General features: G+C 45.8%; 1 protein-coding gene across 1 annotated transcript in view; it reads right to left on the bottom strand.

Moving 5' to 3' along the window:
- Positions 1–350: 350 nt before the first annotated feature.
- NLRC5 (NLR family CARD domain containing 5) overlaps positions 351–19,866 on the bottom strand; it is a 32,446-nt gene continuing 12,930 nt past the window's right edge. The window contains exons 16-47 of the mRNA XM_066327603.1: positions 19,762–19,836; positions 19,284–19,367; positions 19,007–19,090; positions 17,940–18,029; positions 17,771–17,818; positions 17,244–17,312; positions 16,527–16,610; positions 15,696–15,779; positions 14,720–14,809; positions 14,553–14,615; positions 13,901–13,984; positions 13,207–13,290; positions 12,487–12,576; positions 11,519–11,584; positions 10,950–11,033; positions 10,791–10,874; positions 10,187–10,273; positions 9,652–9,732; positions 9,073–9,153; positions 8,595–8,678; positions 8,291–8,374; positions 7,742–7,825; positions 7,566–7,649; positions 6,807–6,890; positions 6,281–6,364; positions 5,349–5,432; positions 4,597–4,680; positions 3,740–3,823; positions 3,536–3,619; positions 2,957–3,040; positions 2,586–2,669; positions 351–2,171 (exon numbers count right to left, since the gene is read on the bottom strand). Coding sequence (XP_066183700.1) covers positions 2,090–2,171; positions 2,586–2,669; positions 2,957–3,040; positions 3,536–3,619; positions 3,740–3,823; positions 4,597–4,680; positions 5,349–5,432; positions 6,281–6,364; positions 6,807–6,890; positions 7,566–7,649; positions 7,742–7,825; positions 8,291–8,374; positions 8,595–8,678; positions 9,073–9,153; positions 9,652–9,732; positions 10,187–10,273; positions 10,791–10,874; positions 10,950–11,033; positions 11,519–11,584; positions 12,487–12,576; positions 13,207–13,290; positions 13,901–13,984; positions 14,553–14,615; positions 14,720–14,809; positions 15,696–15,779; positions 16,527–16,610; positions 17,244–17,312; positions 17,771–17,818; positions 17,940–18,029; positions 19,007–19,090; positions 19,284–19,367; positions 19,762–19,836 — 2,602 coding nt within the window. The 3' untranslated portion in view covers positions 351–2,089. The remainder of the gene's footprint in view (positions 2,172–2,585; positions 2,670–2,956; positions 3,041–3,535; positions 3,620–3,739; positions 3,824–4,596; positions 4,681–5,348; positions 5,433–6,280; positions 6,365–6,806; positions 6,891–7,565; positions 7,650–7,741; positions 7,826–8,290; positions 8,375–8,594; positions 8,679–9,072; positions 9,154–9,651; positions 9,733–10,186; positions 10,274–10,790; positions 10,875–10,949; positions 11,034–11,518; positions 11,585–12,486; positions 12,577–13,206; positions 13,291–13,900; positions 13,985–14,552; positions 14,616–14,719; positions 14,810–15,695; positions 15,780–16,526; positions 16,611–17,243; positions 17,313–17,770; positions 17,819–17,939; positions 18,030–19,006; positions 19,091–19,283; positions 19,368–19,761; positions 19,837–19,866) is intronic.

The following is a 19,866-nucleotide window of genomic DNA, read 5'->3' as shown; positions in this document are numbered from 1 at the left end:
CATTGAATTATAGCCTGGTGAGAAATTTCACTGCCTCTTTTTTCCTTTGTTTTTGTTTTTAAACCCTTTTCAGAGTAGTCTCTGCAAATGTGTCCCACTTTTCCACCACCACGTCATTATGTCACAAAGCATGACGCTGATCTTTAAACAGGGACAGTGGTTCCCCCAGGAATAACCAGCACCACCTGTTCACAACCAGTTGCTCAAAGATTTGCTGGACCAGCATTTCTATCTCATTCCAGATGCCTGCCCTGCCCAAATCAGATCAGCTACGTGTCCCCAGGCAAACACTGCTGCAAAAGCCATAACACAAACAATTCCATAAATAAATCCACCACAAGACTTAAATATTTACAGCACAAACATGTGAGGAAAAGATGATAACATCGGGTAACAGATGAGAACAGCGTGACTGCATTTCTATGACACAAGCCAAACTTCACAAGTCCAAAGGCAGTTGTCTGTCTCCTCTAAGGGGCAGCAAACTTGGTGTTTGGGATCTTCTCCCTGCAGTCCCCACAGATCCACCATCCACACAGGTTTGGGGGTTCAGGGCTCAGTAGAGACTTGAAGGATCTTTCATGTGGACAACAGTTCAAGCTAATTGATCCGTCACTTCTCCTGGAAGAGGTTAGTGCAAGCAGTCCAAAACCCAACAAAGCTTTACAAAACCCCACATGAAAATAGTTAGTAGCAGCACATTCATGTCACACAGAGCAGTTGGTTTTCTTACAGCCTCAGTTCTTATAATGTTTCTCATTGGAATTTATGATCATATCAGCATTTCCTTTTTATCACAGTATAAACATTGATAATTTTGGGGCAATGACTTGAAATTTCAAATGTTCTGAAGTAGTTGGGGTTTTCTTCCCCCACAAAAAGGAATCAATTCTGTGTGAAAAGAAGGTTGATATGAAGAAAACAAAACCAAATATTACCTTTTTTTTTCTTACCTATTTTCTTTCTTCTCCCAAGGAAAGCTGTGACTGCCCCATCCCTTGAAGTGTTCAAGGCCACCTGGCTTTGAGAAACCTAGTGTAAGGTGTCCCTGCCCATGGCAGGGGTGTTGGATCTAGATCTTTAAGATCCCTTCCAACTCAATCTGTCATTCTATGATTTTTTTCCTAAAAATCATAGAGGAATTTCACACAGTTAGAGATTATTTTCAAGGAGCCTGTTGGAGTTCAACTGTAACAATGTCAACAATTTACGATTTTGTAAATAATTTTACATTCTCTCCTGGTGGATGGGAATTCTTTTACTGCAACACCCTGTAGGTGTTGCCATCTTGATTAAGGATAATGAAGTACTCTGCTGGCTTTCTGAATGCCTGAGAAGGTGAATCTCATTCTAGAATAATACGATCATGGAATGGTTAAGATTGGAAAAGACCTCTAAGATCATTAAACCAAACCCTTAACCCAGCATCAACATGTTCATCTCTCCACCATGTCTCCAAGTGCCAATTCCCAATATTTTCTGAACACTTCCAGGGATGGTGACTCAAAAATCTCACAGCTCCGAGAAAAAACTTACATCTGCTTTTTTTTGTGTGTGTGAGAACTTAATTATATGGTCTATTCTTTCTGTCACTCACTGCTCTCCCTCAAAATAAAGGCTAAGTATTTACCTTTTAACACAGTTGAAGCTTAGATGGAGGTGATGGTGTGCCTTTTTCAGTAGTGTAATACATTAATAAATAATGTCTAGTACATAAGCATTCTTATTACTATTTGCTAATAACTTTCTGGAAAGTTATTCTCTTGAAGAGAGTTTCGGTGTTTTTACACAAAGAACATCTGAGTACTTCATACTCAGCAATAGTCCTTTACAGTATTTTGCTCTTCTGTACAACAAAAGATCACAAGAAACAAAACAAATAAAAAACCTAACAAAAACAAACAAAACAAAAAGACACCAAGCCAAACAAAAAACCCCCAGTGCTCACATTTGGTTCAGTGCAGCGAAGAAAGACCTAATATTTACAGTATTTAGTTACAGGAACTTTGAGTTCCTGGGTTCTTTAGTGCAATTTTGAGGGCAGTGGGAGATGGAGAGCAACTCCTAGTTAGGCAAAGGGTCTTCTTTTCTAGTTGAAGGAGAAACACAGTCTTGGGTCTTGGCTTGTCAAACTCTCAGCAAGGCCCCTGGGCACTGGATTGTCCCACAGCCTGCAAGGACAGCAAACATGTTATAGACCAAGTGTGGTGCCAAGTACCTGGAAGATACAGACCCCAGGAGAGAGTGGACAGGGCAGAAATGTACATCAGAAGTGAAACTAGAAGGGAACAAATGCAACAACTTCCTGATGGGGATATTACAAAACTCGGTCTTCATTTTTTGCCTCATTTAAAGCCAGCAAGCTTTTCACTTCCTTTTTTCCCCTGGACTTTCTGAGGAGGTGAAGCTGTCCTAGAAAACCCTCAGCTTACTTATGTCATGTCTGCATTCCCTGCAATATCCTATTCCCTGCCAGCTGACCCAGGGCAGCAGAGGCATGGGTCACATCTGTCCCCAGACTCGTCACCCTGACTTCTCCTTGCTGAATCAAGACCCAGTCATAGAGTTCTGTGATACCTGCTCACCTTATGAACTGAATTTCTGGGCACTTGGCAAGTTCCTCTGCCAGCTTTGTGGCCCCACAGGCTCCAATGTGGTTTTTCTCCAGGCTGTTTTAAAAATCAAAAGAGAATTCTGAAATCCAGAACAAATCTAGAGTGGAAAACAGCTGAATAGTCCCATGCTGTGATCACCTTAAATAAAATAAATGCTACTTCATGTGTATCAGCCAGACAAGGCTGGCCCTTGGTGCATGGAGCAGGCTAAGCAAGAAGTTAAACTGCAGAAGCTTGCCTGTTGTTCCTAATGTACATCTCCTTTTTGGAAGTCCCCTGAGTGAAGGCTCAATGACAGAAAAATGAGCCTTCCCAGGGTTTTTTCTCAGGGCTGTACTCACTCTAACACCTTCAGCTTTTCCATCTTTGGGAGCGCAATGGCCAGCTCTTGGGCTCCTCCATCTCCAAGGGCATTCCAAGACATTCTAAGGCAGACAAGAAATCCCAGTTGTGAGTCTGGATAAACACTAGTGCCACTACTGTGATATTACCCCTTGTGGATTAGCGTTTTTGCAAGAGCTAATCAATCACCCTCTTATCATGACAAGTAAACATCTCCCTGGATTACAAGCTTAATTTTGAGGATTTTCCTCCATTTCATCACATATTTCCATGTATGATAAGACACCAGGGAGTGTCTGCAGACTGTGGTTACCTCAGAGTCCTGCAGGCCCAGGGAATGAGATGTAAAAGATGGAAATGAGTGCTGAGTACAAAGCTTTACCCCATGGAATTTTTAGCAGTGAATTTTCTCAGTTACTAAGTTACTGGTGCATTCACCACTGAAAAGTACTTGGTGGAAAGTATTAACAAGTATTCAGCAGGGTCAGAAGTGCCCTGCATTTCCAAATAGGAGCAGACATTAAAATGAGAGTGACCTGTGTGTGCTGAAGTGTCTCCCCCTCCATCCCCACACTCACATTATCTCCTCCAGGGAAGGGCACTGTCGGAAGCCCAGAGAGAGCCATTTTGAAGCATCATCAGTGATTCCACAGAATTTCAAGCTGAAGCAGCAGGGAGAGAGCAGACAGAGGGCATGGTGTGCTGGGGTCAGGACTGTGGGGAGCACAGCACCGTGTCCTGCTCTGCTCTGCCCCAGCACCTCTCAATGCCCTGGTACTCACTCGATCTTCCGGAGGTGTTTGAGGTATGGCAGCCCCTTGGACAGGGCATGGACACTCTGTTCCCCAAGGTCATTTTCTGATAAACTGTAAGAGTGATGGAAAAGCTTTGAGTGGTGCAGAAAAATCAGGTACAGTCAGAGAAAAGCCACCATCAAAACATAATCATATGAACTAGCAAGTTAATAACCACTACCCAGACTCAGTGAGGACTCTGTGGACAGCAGGGATGAGCCAGATTGCTGCATAGCAATTTTAAATCAATTCACTGCTTGGTACAATGGGAGTGACAGCCCTGCTGTAACTCACAACCTCAGCCCTGTCAGCAGGGAACTGCTTGCAGACAGAAACATGGGGTTTATACCTGTGTCAAAGGAGAGATCTGCAGCACATCATGTGTTGCATGTGAAACTGGAAATGACAAGTTATACTGGAGTTAATGACTGGTGTGACTTGAGAGGAAATGACAGTAAGGGAGAATGGGAAGAAGACCTTCCAACACCTAAAGGGGCTCAAGGGAGCTGGAGAGAGACTTTGGACAAGGGTATGGAGAAACGGAATAAGGATTAATAGCTTCAAGCTGATGGAAGGCAAGATTAAATTGGACATTAGGAAGCAGAAATTCTTCTCTGTGAGGGTGGTGAGGCCCTGACACAGGTTTCCCAGAGAAACTGTAGATATCCCATCCCAGGAATTGTCCAAGGCTAAGCTGAATGGGGCGTGGAAAAACCTGGTCCAGATGTGAATGTCTCTGCCCATGGCAGGGGGATTGGCATGAGGAGATCATCAAAGGTCCCTTCCAACCCAAACCAGTCTGAGATACATTTGGCACCATCCCACGTGCACCTGCCATGACCTACCTTATCTCTTCCAGCAGCTCACACACCACCAGGGCTCTGGCCAGCTCCAGCCCTCCTGCCTGCCCAACCTCATTGTTCTGGAAGCTGACAAAGGAAACATTAGCATTGGAGGATTATTTTGCAATAAAGCTGTAACAAAGGCTCATATTTAACTTGGCAAGAATCTAACCAGAGATGATCTCCTCCCACTGGGATTCCTTTTCTAAGTTATCTTTTGATGACATCTTAGACACAGGCTGGAAGAGATTCCTCTAGGCTAACTGAACTGAGTGAGCACTTTTAGCTCACTAATTTCTTGCTTTGTTACTATAAAACAGTACTAGAAAGCCCTACATGTTAGAGTCCTGGAAAGACTCCCACAAAAGTTTTAAAAATACAGTAACACTGAGCTCAGGAAAAATAAATGACTCAGAGGCGCCTGCACAAAAAAGTGAGGGTCCAGAAAAGATGCTCATCTTTATGCTTACATTCCACCAGAGGCATCAGAAACCAACATACTCAAAACCAATTTTAAGGCTTATTTTACTGTATACTCTCTTCCTGGTTCATCTCTGTAGCTAATGCTGCAAGAGATTAAGCAAGAAGAGTTTATGTGATTCTTACAGCAGAGTAGTTGTGGAAGGTTTCTCAATCCTGGGACACTGAAATGACTCTCTAAACAACAGTGCCCATGCCTTTTCCCATTCCTTCTTTCAACAATCCCCATATTCCCCAGGATATCCAGTCTTGCTGGGGAGGAGGCTGACACTTACTCCAGGATCCTCAGGTTGGTCATGTGAGGCAGACAGAGGGCAAGTGTCGCTGCTGTCCTGTCTCCAAAACCATTCCTTGATAATCTGGGAGAAGCAGAAATGAAATGTTACTGGCAGTGAAGTCCAGAGCTTCATTCCTCACCTGTGTCACACACATGGGTGTGTGACCCCCATTCCTCACCCACATGTGCCTGGGACTGTGCTGAAAGGACCTAATGTGCCTGATTCAAGGGACTCTGAGGGTGGGAGGAAGAAACAATGAGGTTTTGAAATCCTGCAGCAGAAGTTAAACAGGGAAGTAAAACTGAGCTGCACTTCCCAGAAACACACTTGTCTCCCTGACTGAGTTACCTGAGCTGGAATTGAACTGAAATTTCACTTTTTCATATGTGTGTCCCCTTAGTACACATTCCATAATCTGAAGGTTACAAGGGCAGTTTAACTGTAACTTCTCCTTATTTGTAATTTTTAAATTTTATTTATTTAATATGGCAAGGCACGCACATTCTTTAAACTGGTCTGGAATAGAACATCACTAGATCTGACTGTGTAAAGCCTTAATCTGTCCACTTCCCTCAGTTTTTGCAACCACATAGATTAATTGTGATTTCTTGGGCAACACAGGCACTGAACCTGCTCCTGTGCTTGAGACACTGCCTATAATCCTGCAGATTCAGCTCTTTAATCCATTAGTCCTCTAATGCAGACTGGAAATCTTCAATGCAGTTCTTGGAGATCTTCAAGACAATCCAGCAACCAATCCCCAAGCCTTCCACACCCAGCACCACACATTTCTGTGGTGTGTAGCAGAGTTTTTGCCCTGCTCTCACGAGAATCAGTGGTAAAACTGACCTTGGCTTTATTGGAGCCATATTTCTATGCCTTGGTTTTTGCCCAGCTTCTCAAAAGGACATTTGAAATGACACACTTACAGTAACTCCTTGATGTGCTTGCAATGGGCAAGAGCTTCCATCAGCTTTTCCCCTCCAGTGGGACTAGGACAGTTCCCTGAAAGGCTAAAATGAACATGAGACTCTCAGTGACTAAATGAGAACCAGAATGTACCAGCTGAAGGTATTTCACTGTTTACCAGTTGTGATGGGAGACTCTGGGAAATGGTCTGGGGATTTTTACGTTCTTTTGTCAAGTGCTGAGTGACTGCTGGCCCTGCAGGTAGTACTGTGGGGAAGGAGAACTTTTCCCTCTTGCAAAGACAGAACTGAGAAACTTCCTTTTCTTGCTTCAAGTCATTTCCAGGTTTTTCATTTCAAAAAAGTTAAAAGGCTTACCCCAAGAGCTGAGCCTAACAAAGAGCCTGGATGCTCTAATTTCTGTTCCCTGGGAGAAGGAACAGTTTGAATCCATGTCTCAGAGAGCCTTGCACAGGGATTCCCACAAAGGCTTCCCCACCAACCATGGCCATGACTGAAACAGCTGAACCAAAACAAAGGGACTCACTTGATTTTCTGCAGCTTTTGGATTTCCAGCAGGGCATCAGCAAGATTTATCAGGCCTGGATCTGTAATCTCGTTGTGGCTTAAACTTTAAAGAAGAGATGGAAGGCTGTGTTGTAAAGGAAAATGGCAGGCAAAGTACAAGATCTTACTTAATGTGTCCCATTTGCTGGATGACACCTCTGGCCTTGCCAGCAGAATCAAAGAGCTGTTTATCTCAGCTATCTCACAAAAAATTAATAGGTGTTAATGAGGAATTTAAAAAATTGCAAAGAACAATTAAAATCACTGGATCCTATTGACAGGTGGGAAATTACTTCAGCCAGAATACCAAGCTAGGATGAAGACAGGTTGTTATTATTTTCTGGATTGCTACAGCAGAGAACGGACAGCATCTGGCAAGAGAGAGAGGGAGAGAGCAGAGCAAACCTGGGCTTGGCTCCAGATACAGATCTTTTCAGACCAGGCAAATCCTGGGTCTGGGGCTCTCCCAGGACAGAAGGGAGTCTCTAGTCCTGTTCTGGATCCCAGAGAAAATTTAAATTCTGTTTAACCCATTTTCTACATGACTGCAGCAGAGTGGGGTAAGACCCAAGTTTTCTCTTCTGAACATCAAGTTCTGATTTCCTGCACTCCAAGGTACCTCACACATGAGCATTCTGCAACCTCCCTGCTTTTGTTATAATACTGTGCATAAGCACATCTGGTTCTCTCCAAATGCTGGCACAAATGGTCACCTCTCTGCAAGAAAGGAGAAACTTACTTGATTTCCTCCATGTTGTGCATTTTCCTCAAGGCTTCTGCCAGTCTGGAGCAGCCATCATCACCAATACTGTTGTGGTTCAAGCTGCAAACAACATCCCCAGGAAAATGGACATTAAGCTCCTGCTACTCAGCATCCCAGGCTGGGCCAGAGGTGAGCTGCAGGCACATACTTACATCAGCCTTTTCAGGGATGGCATCTCACAGAGCCCCAGCACAAGCTCAGGGATGGCAGCACTGCTGAGTTTCATGTAGGCCAGGCTGGAAGATGAAATAACAAAGGGGCAATCAACTACCCAGGGGCAGTAGTGAGAGCATTTGGCACAGAGGGGAGCAGAACAAGAGTGGGAGAGATCAGGGAGTGTATTCAGTCCCTGTGAATAATTTCACTTTTGTTCTCTAATGCAATTCTAATGGACCTGTGTGGATTCTGATAAAACACCAACAGAATACCAAACCTCTGGAGCAAGAGCCCAGCTCCACTGTGACCACAAGACAACAAGATCCATGCAAAAAATCCCACCCAAACATTTGTTTCTCCACTGCAATTCTCTGCCACAGACTACTGATCTCTGTCTCTCACTCATAGTTCAAATAAAAAAAATTGTTGCATCTTCCCTATCAGAAGCCATCAGGAAAAGTACATGCAGAAGAGAGGCTGCAGTTTAACTCAAGCTTCTAGAAAGACTTGGCAGCCTCTGGACAGCCTGGGAACAACATACTCACTTTAGTTCTTCAATGGCCTGGCAATTCTGCAAGCCTGAGATCAAATAATCGATTCCAGTTGGTGCAACACTGCTAGAGGTCAGCCTGCAAAACAGCAAGGATCAAATGAGAAGATGAAAAAGAGGAGAGGATTTTACTCCACTGACAAGCAAACTGCCCCATCCCAAATCCCAGACAGCACAGACATCAGGGACCAGTAAATTTGGAGAGATTTCCACACCCCTTGTGTGCTAAGAGGACTGGCCTGAGGCACAGGATTGAACAAATAATAAATATGTGGAAAAGGTCACAGCTGGAGACATACCCAAACGTTTTCAGCTCTGGGAGGGGTAGCAAAATCCTGACTAGCATTTCTGCTTCATCCTCGTGGAGTTCCACGTGAGACCATCTGCCAGGAGGGAACAACAGGGCTGGGCTTTGTCCAGGGGTGGCAAAAGGTCTGTGCCAAGCCCACAGCAGAGACACAGCAGTGCTGGGACACTGAAGGAGTGACACAACACTGACACTTGGCAAGGTCCCCTGGCAGCTGCCAGCCATGGTGAGTGAGTACAGCTTAGGTGGGCACTGGGAAATTTAGATGATTTCAAAGGATACCCCAGGACGACACCACATCTGTGGGCCTTTCCTATTTTCCAATCAAACATTCCATAGGAGACCCAAAGGGCAGGAGCTGGGACCTTGCACTGGCCTCTCTCATGCCCTACTGTGTGTTCAGAGTGCTGCACTCACCAGGACAAGCTGCTCCCCTCCCTAAAAATCCTTTACAATGCCTGGCAACTCACCTCAGCTCCTGAAGCTGAGCACATTTTTCACAAAGCCTTTGGCAGAAGGAGTGCTTGATTTCTGGCTTGTACAGATTCAGTCTGCAGGACACAAACACACAACTGGCAGTGAGGATCAGCAGAGCCCAGTGCAGCATCTGGTGTCCCCAGGGACACAATCAGGGACAGATCAGGGCTTTCAAGAGCCCACCTGAGGCTTTCCTGCCATGTCCCATTTATGTAACCATCCCCACTGCCCAGGACGAGAGCTGCCTCTTCCTTCAGCTGCACAAAAGGAAAAGGACACTGCTGCTGCTCTCTCTGCATGCTCATGCAGAAGCCAGCATGTCTTAAGAGGTTTCAAAGTGCTCATGTTTCCTGTTTGCTCTCAGGAAGGTAGATAGATTCTTTTGCCTTGTTTGGGCCTGAAGGAGAGCAGCCCAAAGGACACATGCACATGCATAAGGTTTCTTCCACATGTGTGGCACAGAGGCACTCTGGGACTGAACCCATGGAGCCTTAGACACTCTGAAGATATTTTTCATCCCACAGTGAAATTCAGAGCAAGCAGAAAATGATGATAAATAGTCGCTTTCTCACCTGCTAATGACTGATTCTGTCTTCTCCAGGCAGTGTGGGAATCTTGTGACTAATTGGAAGAGGGTTTTATCTTTACATATCCTGAAAAGGTAGAGGTTGGAGAACACCATAAACCTGTGAACTCCTGAGGGAAGAAAATACTATTTTCTGTAGGGAAGATCAGGAGGGCTGAATGGGACAGGGCAATGCTGGCACATGAAGTCTCATCACCCATCCCTGAAGAGGGTTTTGTTGTTTAAACTAGTTCCATCACCAGCCTAAACTTCGCAGCCTTTCTCCCAAGGGCAACCAGGAACATTGTCTCCTTCCCATTAAACCTTCTGAGTTGTGTGGCCACAAACCTTCAAAGCACTTCTACCCACCAGCCATTTGAGTTAAAATTGGTTCAAGTGGGCAAATGGATCACAAACGCACTAGAGACAGTGAATAAACAACAGAAGAACCAGTGCTGGCTTCAATCTCATTTCCTTGAACAGTATCAGGCTAAAAAAAAAAAAGATTTCTGAAAGACACCAGAACCTGAGATGCCACTTACGTGATCTCAGTAATGTTTCCAGAGGCCTGGACAGCCAGCTCCAGAAGGTTCATGACTCTCTCCCTGCACACCCATGGCTCTTCTATGCTGCAAAGCAGAACAGGCAGCTCTGCTTTAGTCACACTCATGGATCCATCTCTGCCTCTGTCAGCTCAGTTTTCACTCTCTAAATCTGAAAATCTGCTTGGCTTAACAGAGGAATGTCTGCATGGGAAATGGGGAAACCTGGGAACAGGCAGAGGTAGCCCAGCTTCCCTGCAGAGGAGGGGAGAATTCACTGCCCAGGCAAAGTGCAGGATGCTCTGGCAGTAGGAATGTCAGAATTATCACCACCAGAATTATCACCCTTCTTTGTAAGGCTGGAAGTGGTCTGTAGAGCCAGCACAGTTTATGGCCAGAGCTCTACACGAGGCTTAGTGGGAATCAAGGAGATAAAGCCAAATACCAGTAACAGAGTCAGCCATGGGAATTTCTCAGGCCAGTGCTACCTGCCTTTGCAAGAAGCACAGTTCACTTTTGTGAAAAAAAGTCTTTGATGAAAGGAGATCTTAGAAGATCAGACCAGTCTCACATCAGTATCTTTAAAATCACAGTGACACAGTACCTGATTTTCAGCAGCCCCAGATCTTTCCTCAGGGAATGCAAAAGTCTTTCTGCAGCTTGGACTGTCATGTTGTTATTTGAGGACCTAGAACCAAAGCTCACTGTGCTGAACAGCTCACAAATGAGCCCAGCCAAAGGGGTCCAAGAGCCAATAACTCACGTGTACTCCGTCAGACCAGTGCACTTTTCCAGGAGCAAGAACAACTTCTCCAAGTGCTCTGGCTGAAAGTTGCACTCTGCCAGTCTGAAAGGATGAGGAAGAGAACAGCCTTAACTCATCACAAACAGTTCAGGCTTTCTGAGCCAGAAATATCAGACAGCACAGCCTAACCCCACAGAGAAAAAGGATGGCACAAAAACCTTAAACCCCTTTAAGAGTTTCCAAAAAATAAAAAGATTGTGGCAACATTTCAAGAGCATTTGTTGGATGGTAGAACATAGCTGTATGCTATAATGGCACTGGTTTTTGTAGGACCCTGTCCTGTGACAAGGGCTGTAGGAACACCTACAGGTGCCCAGGTGAGGAACAAAAACAGAAAGGGATGTGGGATTCTCTGAGATGTGAGAAAGCTCTTCTCAGAAGGTGAGTCAAAGGAAATGTATCAGCTGTTAGTGTAAAATACCATTGTGCCAGGAGCCAGGGGCAAAGAGATGTTTTGTCTGCCTTGTCCCTTGAAAAAGGACACTACCTTTGCCAAAGAAATCACTGCAAAAAGTCTGTAACATTACCTCAAAATCTTTCTTGGGTCATCTTCTCTTGTCAGCTTGATGATTAAAGTTGCTTTGGAGCACAGACTGCACAGAGAAGATATAAATGTAAGATTTAGATGGACAATTACTACTTTTCCCAGTGGAAATGATACCAAACTCCAAAAAATAATCCAGCACAGCAGTGACAGAAGGACCTGGCCCAGCTCACCCCTCCCTATATAAACCAGCCCAGGGAAATGCTTCAATAAGGTCTCACTGATGCTACATTGGCATAAAGGCAGCACTGGTGTTTGGAGAAGCAATCCTGACCTGTCCTGCTTTATCTGCCTCCTCTGCACTCTGTTGAGAGGTACAACAGGAGACTTGAAAGCAGCCCAAAGATTCAGCACCCAAAGATTCACATCTAACTGCAGGAATGAATGGAAGTGCCCCTGGTTAAAACTAGTTCAGGACAGACCAACTGGTCCCATGAACATAAACTGATAAGGTCCCACAGATTTGCAGCACAGCCCAGTCTCATGACTGGAATCTGTGAGAAAAGCACTTTGTGCCAGAGCAACAGGCCCAGAGCTCATGGGATATTTTTGCCTGAGAGCAAAAGGAGATAAAGATGCAAATCCAAGTAAAAGAACATGGGAAATTGCTTTCTATTGCCTCTGAAATCTCAGCATACTGAAGAGAACCTTAGAGAGCAAATGCTGGCTCCTGCCCTGAAGAGGTTCCTTAGCAGATACATACATGACCTTAATTGGTACAGCTGAATATCTGTGTCTATATACAAAAATAACCTGGCCCTGTGCAATGGTAATTCTGCTTGGCAGTTATGTTTGGGCATTTTAAAGGGACACAAACCAAAGCTTTAGATAGTTGGACATAAAGGTAGTTGAAAATGTGGTCCTCATGATTATTACCTGAAGATCACAAACTTTCAATAATTAAGAGGAAAACAAGCTGGAAAGACTCAGAAATTAATGAAAAACAGTCACCTGACTTGAACTTCAGTGGTGTTTCCGGATGTGACAAAGGCATTTATGAGATGTAGGACACCATCCTGAGAAATCCCATTATGGCTGAGGCTGCACAGAAGAGAAAGAAGGATTTTCACATGTCAGGAGTCAGGGTTGTCCCCAGGCTCCTCAGGCACAGAAGCAAAATTCAAGTTGGCACCAAAGACAGAGCAGTTTGTGGGGTCCTGGGCCCCTTCAGCTTTGCTCAGTCACTGAACCCCCTCAAGACAGCACTGATGACCTGGGGGACACAGCAAATGCAATTTTCTTCTTGCACTACAGAGGCAGCAGCAACTGGAATATTTACTGCCCCACTAGAAAGGGAAGGGAGAGGCTGGTGTGGGGCATAGCTCAGCTCACACAGCTCAGCTCACAGCTCCTGTGGGTCTTGAGTTATTCACACACAAAAGAGTGATGAACTGAAAACTCTGGGGACTGGGTCAGCTTCTGTCCCACCACTCCAATCTGGTCAGTGCTATTTCCTGCTGACACTAATAAAAAGACTTTTGCTTATTTTCAGCAGGTTTTGGGTCAAACCCTGAGCCACCACAGCCTGGTGGCCTTGAGTTGTGCTCATGGCTCAGTCAGAACTTTCCTCCTAAGGCAGGGGAGGGCAAGAACCACAAGCAACAGCTTCATGAAGGATCCTACCAACACCTTTCTGCTGGGGCACCTCAGATTCACTCTGTGTTCTCTTACTTGAGGGAACAGGTACCAGGCACTCGATGCAAGTGGTCCAAGAGGCACCTCAGGCCTTCATCTCCCAGCTGATTCCTGGAGAGGCTGAAAGGCAGAAGAACAACGTGGCCAACCAAAACTCAGCCTTTGGAACAGGTTGCCCAGAGAGGTGATGGTTTCCCCATCCCCAGAAATATTCAAGGCCTGGTTGGACAGGGTTCTAAGAAACCTGATCTAGTTGAAGGTGTCCCTGCTCATGAGGGAGTTAGACTAGATGACCTTTAAAGCTCCTTAAAAAAAAAAAAAAGTATTCTATAATTCTATATTTCTTTTAAACAGCAATGCTCCTCTGAGAAACTTTGAAGAAAAAACTCAAATTTCCTGGATTTAAATCCTAGCTTAGCCAAGAAAGGTCTGTTTGAAACAAATCACTGCCTTATGAAATTACCTCATACATAAGCTCCAGATCAAGCTCAAATGAAGAGCTCAGGTGAAGCAACAAATGCCTCAAAACAGTAACGGAGTGCAAGTCCCAAAGAAGTTGTCCCATCAGCTCAAAAGGACCTGTATTATTTCCAGCTGACTGTGTTTCTCAGCAGTCTGAATGAGCCCACACACCCTTGCAGACAGGCTGGGAAACAGGCAAGGCTGAACCACACAAACACAGCTCTCCCTCAGTGACTCTGCTCAAGATAACACCCCAAGCCCCACTTACTCTACTTCTGCTGGCCACCCGTGCTGCTCCAGGATGTTGCAGAGCTCCTCTACCTGCCCTTCCCCGAGGGCACAGCCTGTCAGCCTGTGTGAGACAGCAAGACAGGTAAAGCATGGCCAGCAACCAGCTCAGCCTGAGCTCTGAGAGCTTCCCACCAGCAGCTGCATCTTCACACCAGTCCCTGTGCAGCATTTACACTTTTTGCCACCTCCTCGGTGCAGGAACAGAGACAGGTTACAGTCTCCTGCCCAGGGGCACTCAGGAGCCATCGCTCCCAGAGAGGCACATCTCATTTCACACAGATGTTCATCTGGAGATTACCACCCACAGTCTGAGGCACACGTTTGGAAAACGCAGTGGTGGGGGCTCAATTCAGCTGCTCATGCAGCAAAATTTGGTGCAACTCAAGATGATCATAAGCAGCACAGAAAATAAGATTTAAAAAAAAGCACGGGCTTCTGCCACCCCAGTGCATCCAAATGCTTCTGAATGCCACTTAAGCAAATGAATTGAGCCCTAAAGCTTAAGCTACTAGCCCAAGCTGCTTGGCCACCAGTCCATGAATTCTCAACACAAGAGGAAATCTGGCTCCCTGCACCAGTGCTTCAAATCCACCCACAAGTGAATTACAGTAACTGTTCTATGCCAGTACCTGCAGGATGTCCTTTGGCTTTGCAGGCTTGCTCCTAAATGCAAGAAGGCATTTTCACTTGACCTGAGGCAAAAACAAAAGACAGTCCTTCAGTACTGATCTCCAAAGATGAGGCTTTGTAGTCCCTTTAAGGCTGAGCTGGGCTCCAAAGGGTCTGAGTGTCTTACCAGACTTCCACCACTCTGATCCGCTGGCAGAGGTTGATGGAGTTGAGGAGAAAAACAGCACAATGTGGGGACAAGGAGTTTTTCCTAATGCTGTAAAGGAGGGGAAAGAAAAAACACCGAAATCAGCTCCTAAGAAGAGAGGATCCCATACACACAGCCAAATTTCCCCATTGCTCATTTTGAGATACAAAGGATTGGATACGTCCCTCTTAACTCAGGATGAGGGAGCAAGGATCTAAAGATTTGAACATTGGTGTTCCTTTACCTAAAGGAGAATCTCCTTTAGTCCCCTTTGACTAAAAAGGGAGTACAGACCAAGGGCTTACACTAAACAACTCCTCTTTGGGGGTACTGGACCAGAGATACCCCAGACTGGATGCAACCTCCTTACTGGGCAAATTCAGTCTCATGAGACCCTGCAGCTCCTCCATGCTACAACATCTTGTAAAAGATGGCCAAGGTCCTTCTGGGCTTTTTGTCCACACAGTGGAGTGCCTTAGCCCCTGACAGCATTTCTCTGGCCTGAATTCCAGCCTAAATGGTCGATATGCTCCCAAAAAACCCTTGTGGTGTCCAGTATGGCAGGATGCCAGATCCATGCAGGGGCAGAGCTGTGAGACACTGACCACACAAACAGGTGTGCACTGTCACCATGTGTCAACCCACATTTCCTACACTGGTCAGGGATGCTCAAGTCATGTTCCATGGGACCTGCTAAGTGAGGATTATATGGTACACTTTGCCCAGGACAGACAGCTTTCCTCCTGTCCTTTTTTGCCCTCTGCTAAATATCATTAAAGTGCTGTTTTGCTTCTGGAAACAAGAAAGGAATGGGTGTGAAAGCATTTCTGCATTTTCTTTGCCTTGCTTGTTAGTCTGCAATTACTCATTAATGTTCCTAAGATCTGCTGTGGTGTTGACACTTTCCAAACCAATGCTTCATGACAGCAGTCAAAGCAGGGACCCCAAATATTACCTCAGTAGTGTCAGATGACAGAAGGATGGCAGAAAGTTCAGTAATGTCTCAATGCTCTGGTCACTCAATGAATTTCCAGACAGACTGTAAAATGTGGAGGGAAACAAAACCCAGGAGAAACTGTTTCAATCCTTAATTGCTTCTGTAACATTTACATGGACATGTACAGACACATGGTGTTATGGCAAATTCTGTAAAAGGACATGTCTAGAAATGCTGTGAAAGTCAGGCAAGATTTAGTCCTTGCAGCCTGATCTCTGTTTTTCTTTACATCCTACAGCCAATTAACATTCCAGTTTCAAGAGTCTTACTTTTCCACTACTGTACATTTACAAAATGATTCTACTGATGTCTTTCATGCAGGCAATACTGGTATTATGTTATTTTTATTTGCTATTACTCAGTTTTTCTTTTGACCAGTATTCTTCCAATTTTTTTGGTGCCAAGCTCCTGCCTGGAGTGACCAGCCCTTCAGGAGCAGAGTTCATGGCTTAGTGGTCCAGGAGCTCTTGCTCTTGAACTACAAGTCAAGATCTCAAGGAATAGATGACAACAATTGTTTCTAGACACAGGACTGAGGAAGATTATGAGAACACACATTATCTTCTGGGGCCTTTCCACAGTGATGTGGCAGACTTAGGAGAGGCCAAGTTCTCTTTGAAACAGGACAGTAGAAAGTCTGGGTTTAGCTAAGCATCTGGGTGAAGGTCTGTGGGGAGTCCTGGGAGGATGCGGTGAGAGGAGAGCTGAGGTACACCAGCTGCCACCCTGAACATCAAATCTGTGTCTGGGGTTGGGGAAACAGACAGACAGACAGACAGACTGACTTACTCCAATTCTGTCAGCTGGGGACATCGAGCCAGTATCTGGCACAGCCTGGTCACATCCTCCAGACTCACTCTGCAGTCCCTGAGACTGAAGCAAACAAAGCACTCAGAAGCTTGACCACAGGATGCCAGCATTCCCTGCATATTCCAGAGCCTCACATCCCAGGACAAGGCCCATGGTGACCCTCTCACTTCCACTACATTTATTCTGTTACCCTTGGTCTAGGACTAAAAATCAAAACCTGTGACAAGCAGGTGACTTCACCATCTCTGAGCCAATTCAAGAGAGGCAGTCCACCAAAATACCAAAATACTTTGGGGTGTTTCCTCCCTAGAGCCACATCACTGGTGATTGAGTTGTCTCAGGGGACTGGACAGCACCTTTCCCTGCTCAGCACTGCCTTGGCTCTCCCAGAGGAAGGCTGGAAATGGTGCCTCTATGTCCTTCTCCAAGAGGGAAATCATAGAAGCCTTTTTGGGTGACAGACTGGCAGGTCTCCATGGGATGAATGCAGTAGCCAGACAGATCTGTCCCTCATTATTCATGGGTAGAAGCTTCCTCTGCTGGAAAGCAAAACCATCCCCTCAAACCAAGCAAAAGATGCTCTATTTATTTTCCTCTCTGAGGAGACACAGGTGGAAGGATGTACCTGCCCCACACAGACCCCACAGTCATCTCTCCCTCCAGTCCTGCTGGCAAAGGGAAGCAGAGCTGCCATACCTAAAGCACCGCCCTTTTTCTTCCTGCTGGGGATGTGCCAAGGAACCACTTCTCCATCTGCTGGTACTTCTGGGGAAAGAACACTTGGCCCATGAGTTGTGCTGGTGTTCCTGCCCCCGTGTAGCCAGCTCCCCACGAAGGAGGTGAGGTGGTGGCAGTGGCCTCACGTTCCAATCTGCCTTCCCTCACCACCTGCCAGAAGGAGGCTCATTCCATCCCCAGAAGAAAAAGAGCCTCAACAGCCCTGTTCCAGCCTCCAGGGAGTTCTGCACCCACTCAGCACTTGGGCATCTGCTGTGTCCTGGCCCAGCAGGGAGATGGCTGCAGCCTGTCTCACAGCTGGATGCTGCTGGCTGCTCCGTGCCCTCAAGCTGCTGTCAATCCATCAGCCAAGAAACAGCTCACTGTGTTTCCCCCACCCTGGAGCTTGGCTCTTTAATCGGCACACCTCAGGGACCCACACATCACCTTCTGTTTAGAAATTCACAAGAAGTTTAAAAGGCTTATCTGGGTGGATATGATTTTACCTGACTCTTTCCCAAAAGGTCAGATGAACCACCTGTGTGTGCCCTAAGCTGTAACCAGAAAAGAACATCATCAGCATGGAGTTTGACAACACAATCTCCTGTATCAATACCTCAAAATCCACTTGAGGTTTTAAACAGCAAAAGAATACAAAAATACTCCTGGTCGTACCTGAGGCTCACTGTTTTAATGTGTTCCAGTGTAGCTAATGACTGAGCTAAGAAAAACACAGAGTTCAGGGAGATCTGGTTGTCGTTAAACCTACAGGAAGAAAAGATGAAATCAGGGCTGCAAGCAAAACTGATAAAAATTAACACCACTCCACAGAGCAGTGATCCTTGTGCAGCACTCCCAGGCTGCTTCTTTGCTACCTTCTGCCTGTGTTTCCCACTACAGCTCTGCAAACACAGAACTCCCTCCCATATCTTTTAAATCCATCCCTCACTTTTAGTGTTTAGACAATCACAGAATAACCAAGGCTGGAATGGACTTCTAGAGGTGATCTAGTCGAACTCTCCTGCTCAGAGGAGAGTTAGCATGGAGGAGGCTGCTCAGGACATTGTACAGCTCGGTTTTTAACACCTCCAAACACAGAGAATTCACAGCCTCTCAGGGCAACCTGTTCTAGTGAGATTGTCTGTAACTGGAACAGTCTTGCCTTGAGAACAGTTTAATTAATCAAACAAGAGTAATAAATATTTCTTTCAATAGTGTAGAATGGTGCCATACTCCTTAAGGCACAGTTCTGTACAGAACACTGGCAATGGGGATGCCAGGTGAAATTCCCAGACAAACACAAGTCTCCACTGCAGATGAATTCAGACTCCTGAAGGTGGATCTCCCCAGCACTTCCCTTCCTTCAAAGCAGTTCCCCTCAGGAGAGGAAGGACTGCTCCCCCTCCCAATGAGGAATTTGAAGAGGAAAAATTCAGTGAGTTGCTAAAGACCTCAGGCTGTCTCAGAAACCAGTTGTCACACCTGCCATGAGACCACCTGTCCCCTTCATGGAGAAGTGAGCACAGAGGCTCTGGGGCACTGAACTCAGTCAAGCTTCACGTGGAGACAATCTGCTCTGGACTGGAGGTGGGACTGACCAGACAGCACAGAACATTACAGAACAACACAGAATATTACTGCCCTTGGTTGTGAAGAGCCCTTCCCAAATGTGCACTGTGCTTCCACAAACAACACTTCATAAAGCCCAGTCCACGCATAAGGAAAAAACAGGAGCTACTCACTTGAGAGAACGTAACATTTTCAGTTTGGGGAGGCACTGAAACAGCTGCAAAAGTCCCTCATCTCCCAGATAATTACATGATAGGCTAGGATTTAAAGAAAGGCATTTAATTTTCACAGTGAGAAAACCCAACAGGCACCATCAGCTCTGTCTGTATGTACAGCCACACCTTCCACCAGGCTGTGTCCCTACCACACTCTCTCTACAGCACTGCACAACAAACAAGTGGCACTTTCTCAGCATCCCAAATAAGTGCAGGTGAACACTATGGGACTCACTCCAGCTCGGAGATGTGGCCACATTCCTTCAGCACTGCACACAGATTCTTCAGCTCATTGGCTTGAAAATTACATTCTGTCAGTCTGTGGGGAAAAAAAAGAAATCAGTCACCCAGGTCTGCAGGATTTCAAACAAGGTTGTAAACTTCACTCCTCTGAAAACTAGAGAATCAGTGGAGAGACAATAATGAAATTAAACAATCCCCGTGGAATACCTCACTGCTTACCAGCTCCCACAGAGTCTCCAGGGGATGGGTCACCCCCTGCCTGGCACTGCAGGTCCCTGTGTCCTTTGTAAGGCACAGGGTGAGCACCAGGTCTCAGCCCCTTGCCAGGGGCTCCAACCATTCCCCCCAGCTCCCCTGGCAGCTGCTGGCACTAGGGACATTCCCAGTTCTCTTGTGAGTCACCACTTGGAGATGCAGGTTACATTGGAAATAGGACCCAGAGGTAGGACAATGAAAATCAGCCAGAGTACCTTATTTTTTGGGAGGTAGTAGGTGTCTGGTTTTCCTCCTCATGTTGGTGATCAGTAGAGAACAGAGGCTCTTCCCTAAAGGAGCACAAAATCAGACAAAAGTGA

This window comes from Sylvia atricapilla, chromosome 12, assembly GCF_009819655.1.
Source record: "Sylvia atricapilla isolate bSylAtr1 chromosome 12, bSylAtr1.pri, whole genome shotgun sequence".
NCBI classification, from domain to species: Eukaryota; Metazoa; Chordata; class Aves; order Passeriformes; family Sylviidae; genus Sylvia; species Sylvia atricapilla.
This window is presented reverse-complemented; position numbering and strand designations above follow the sequence as displayed.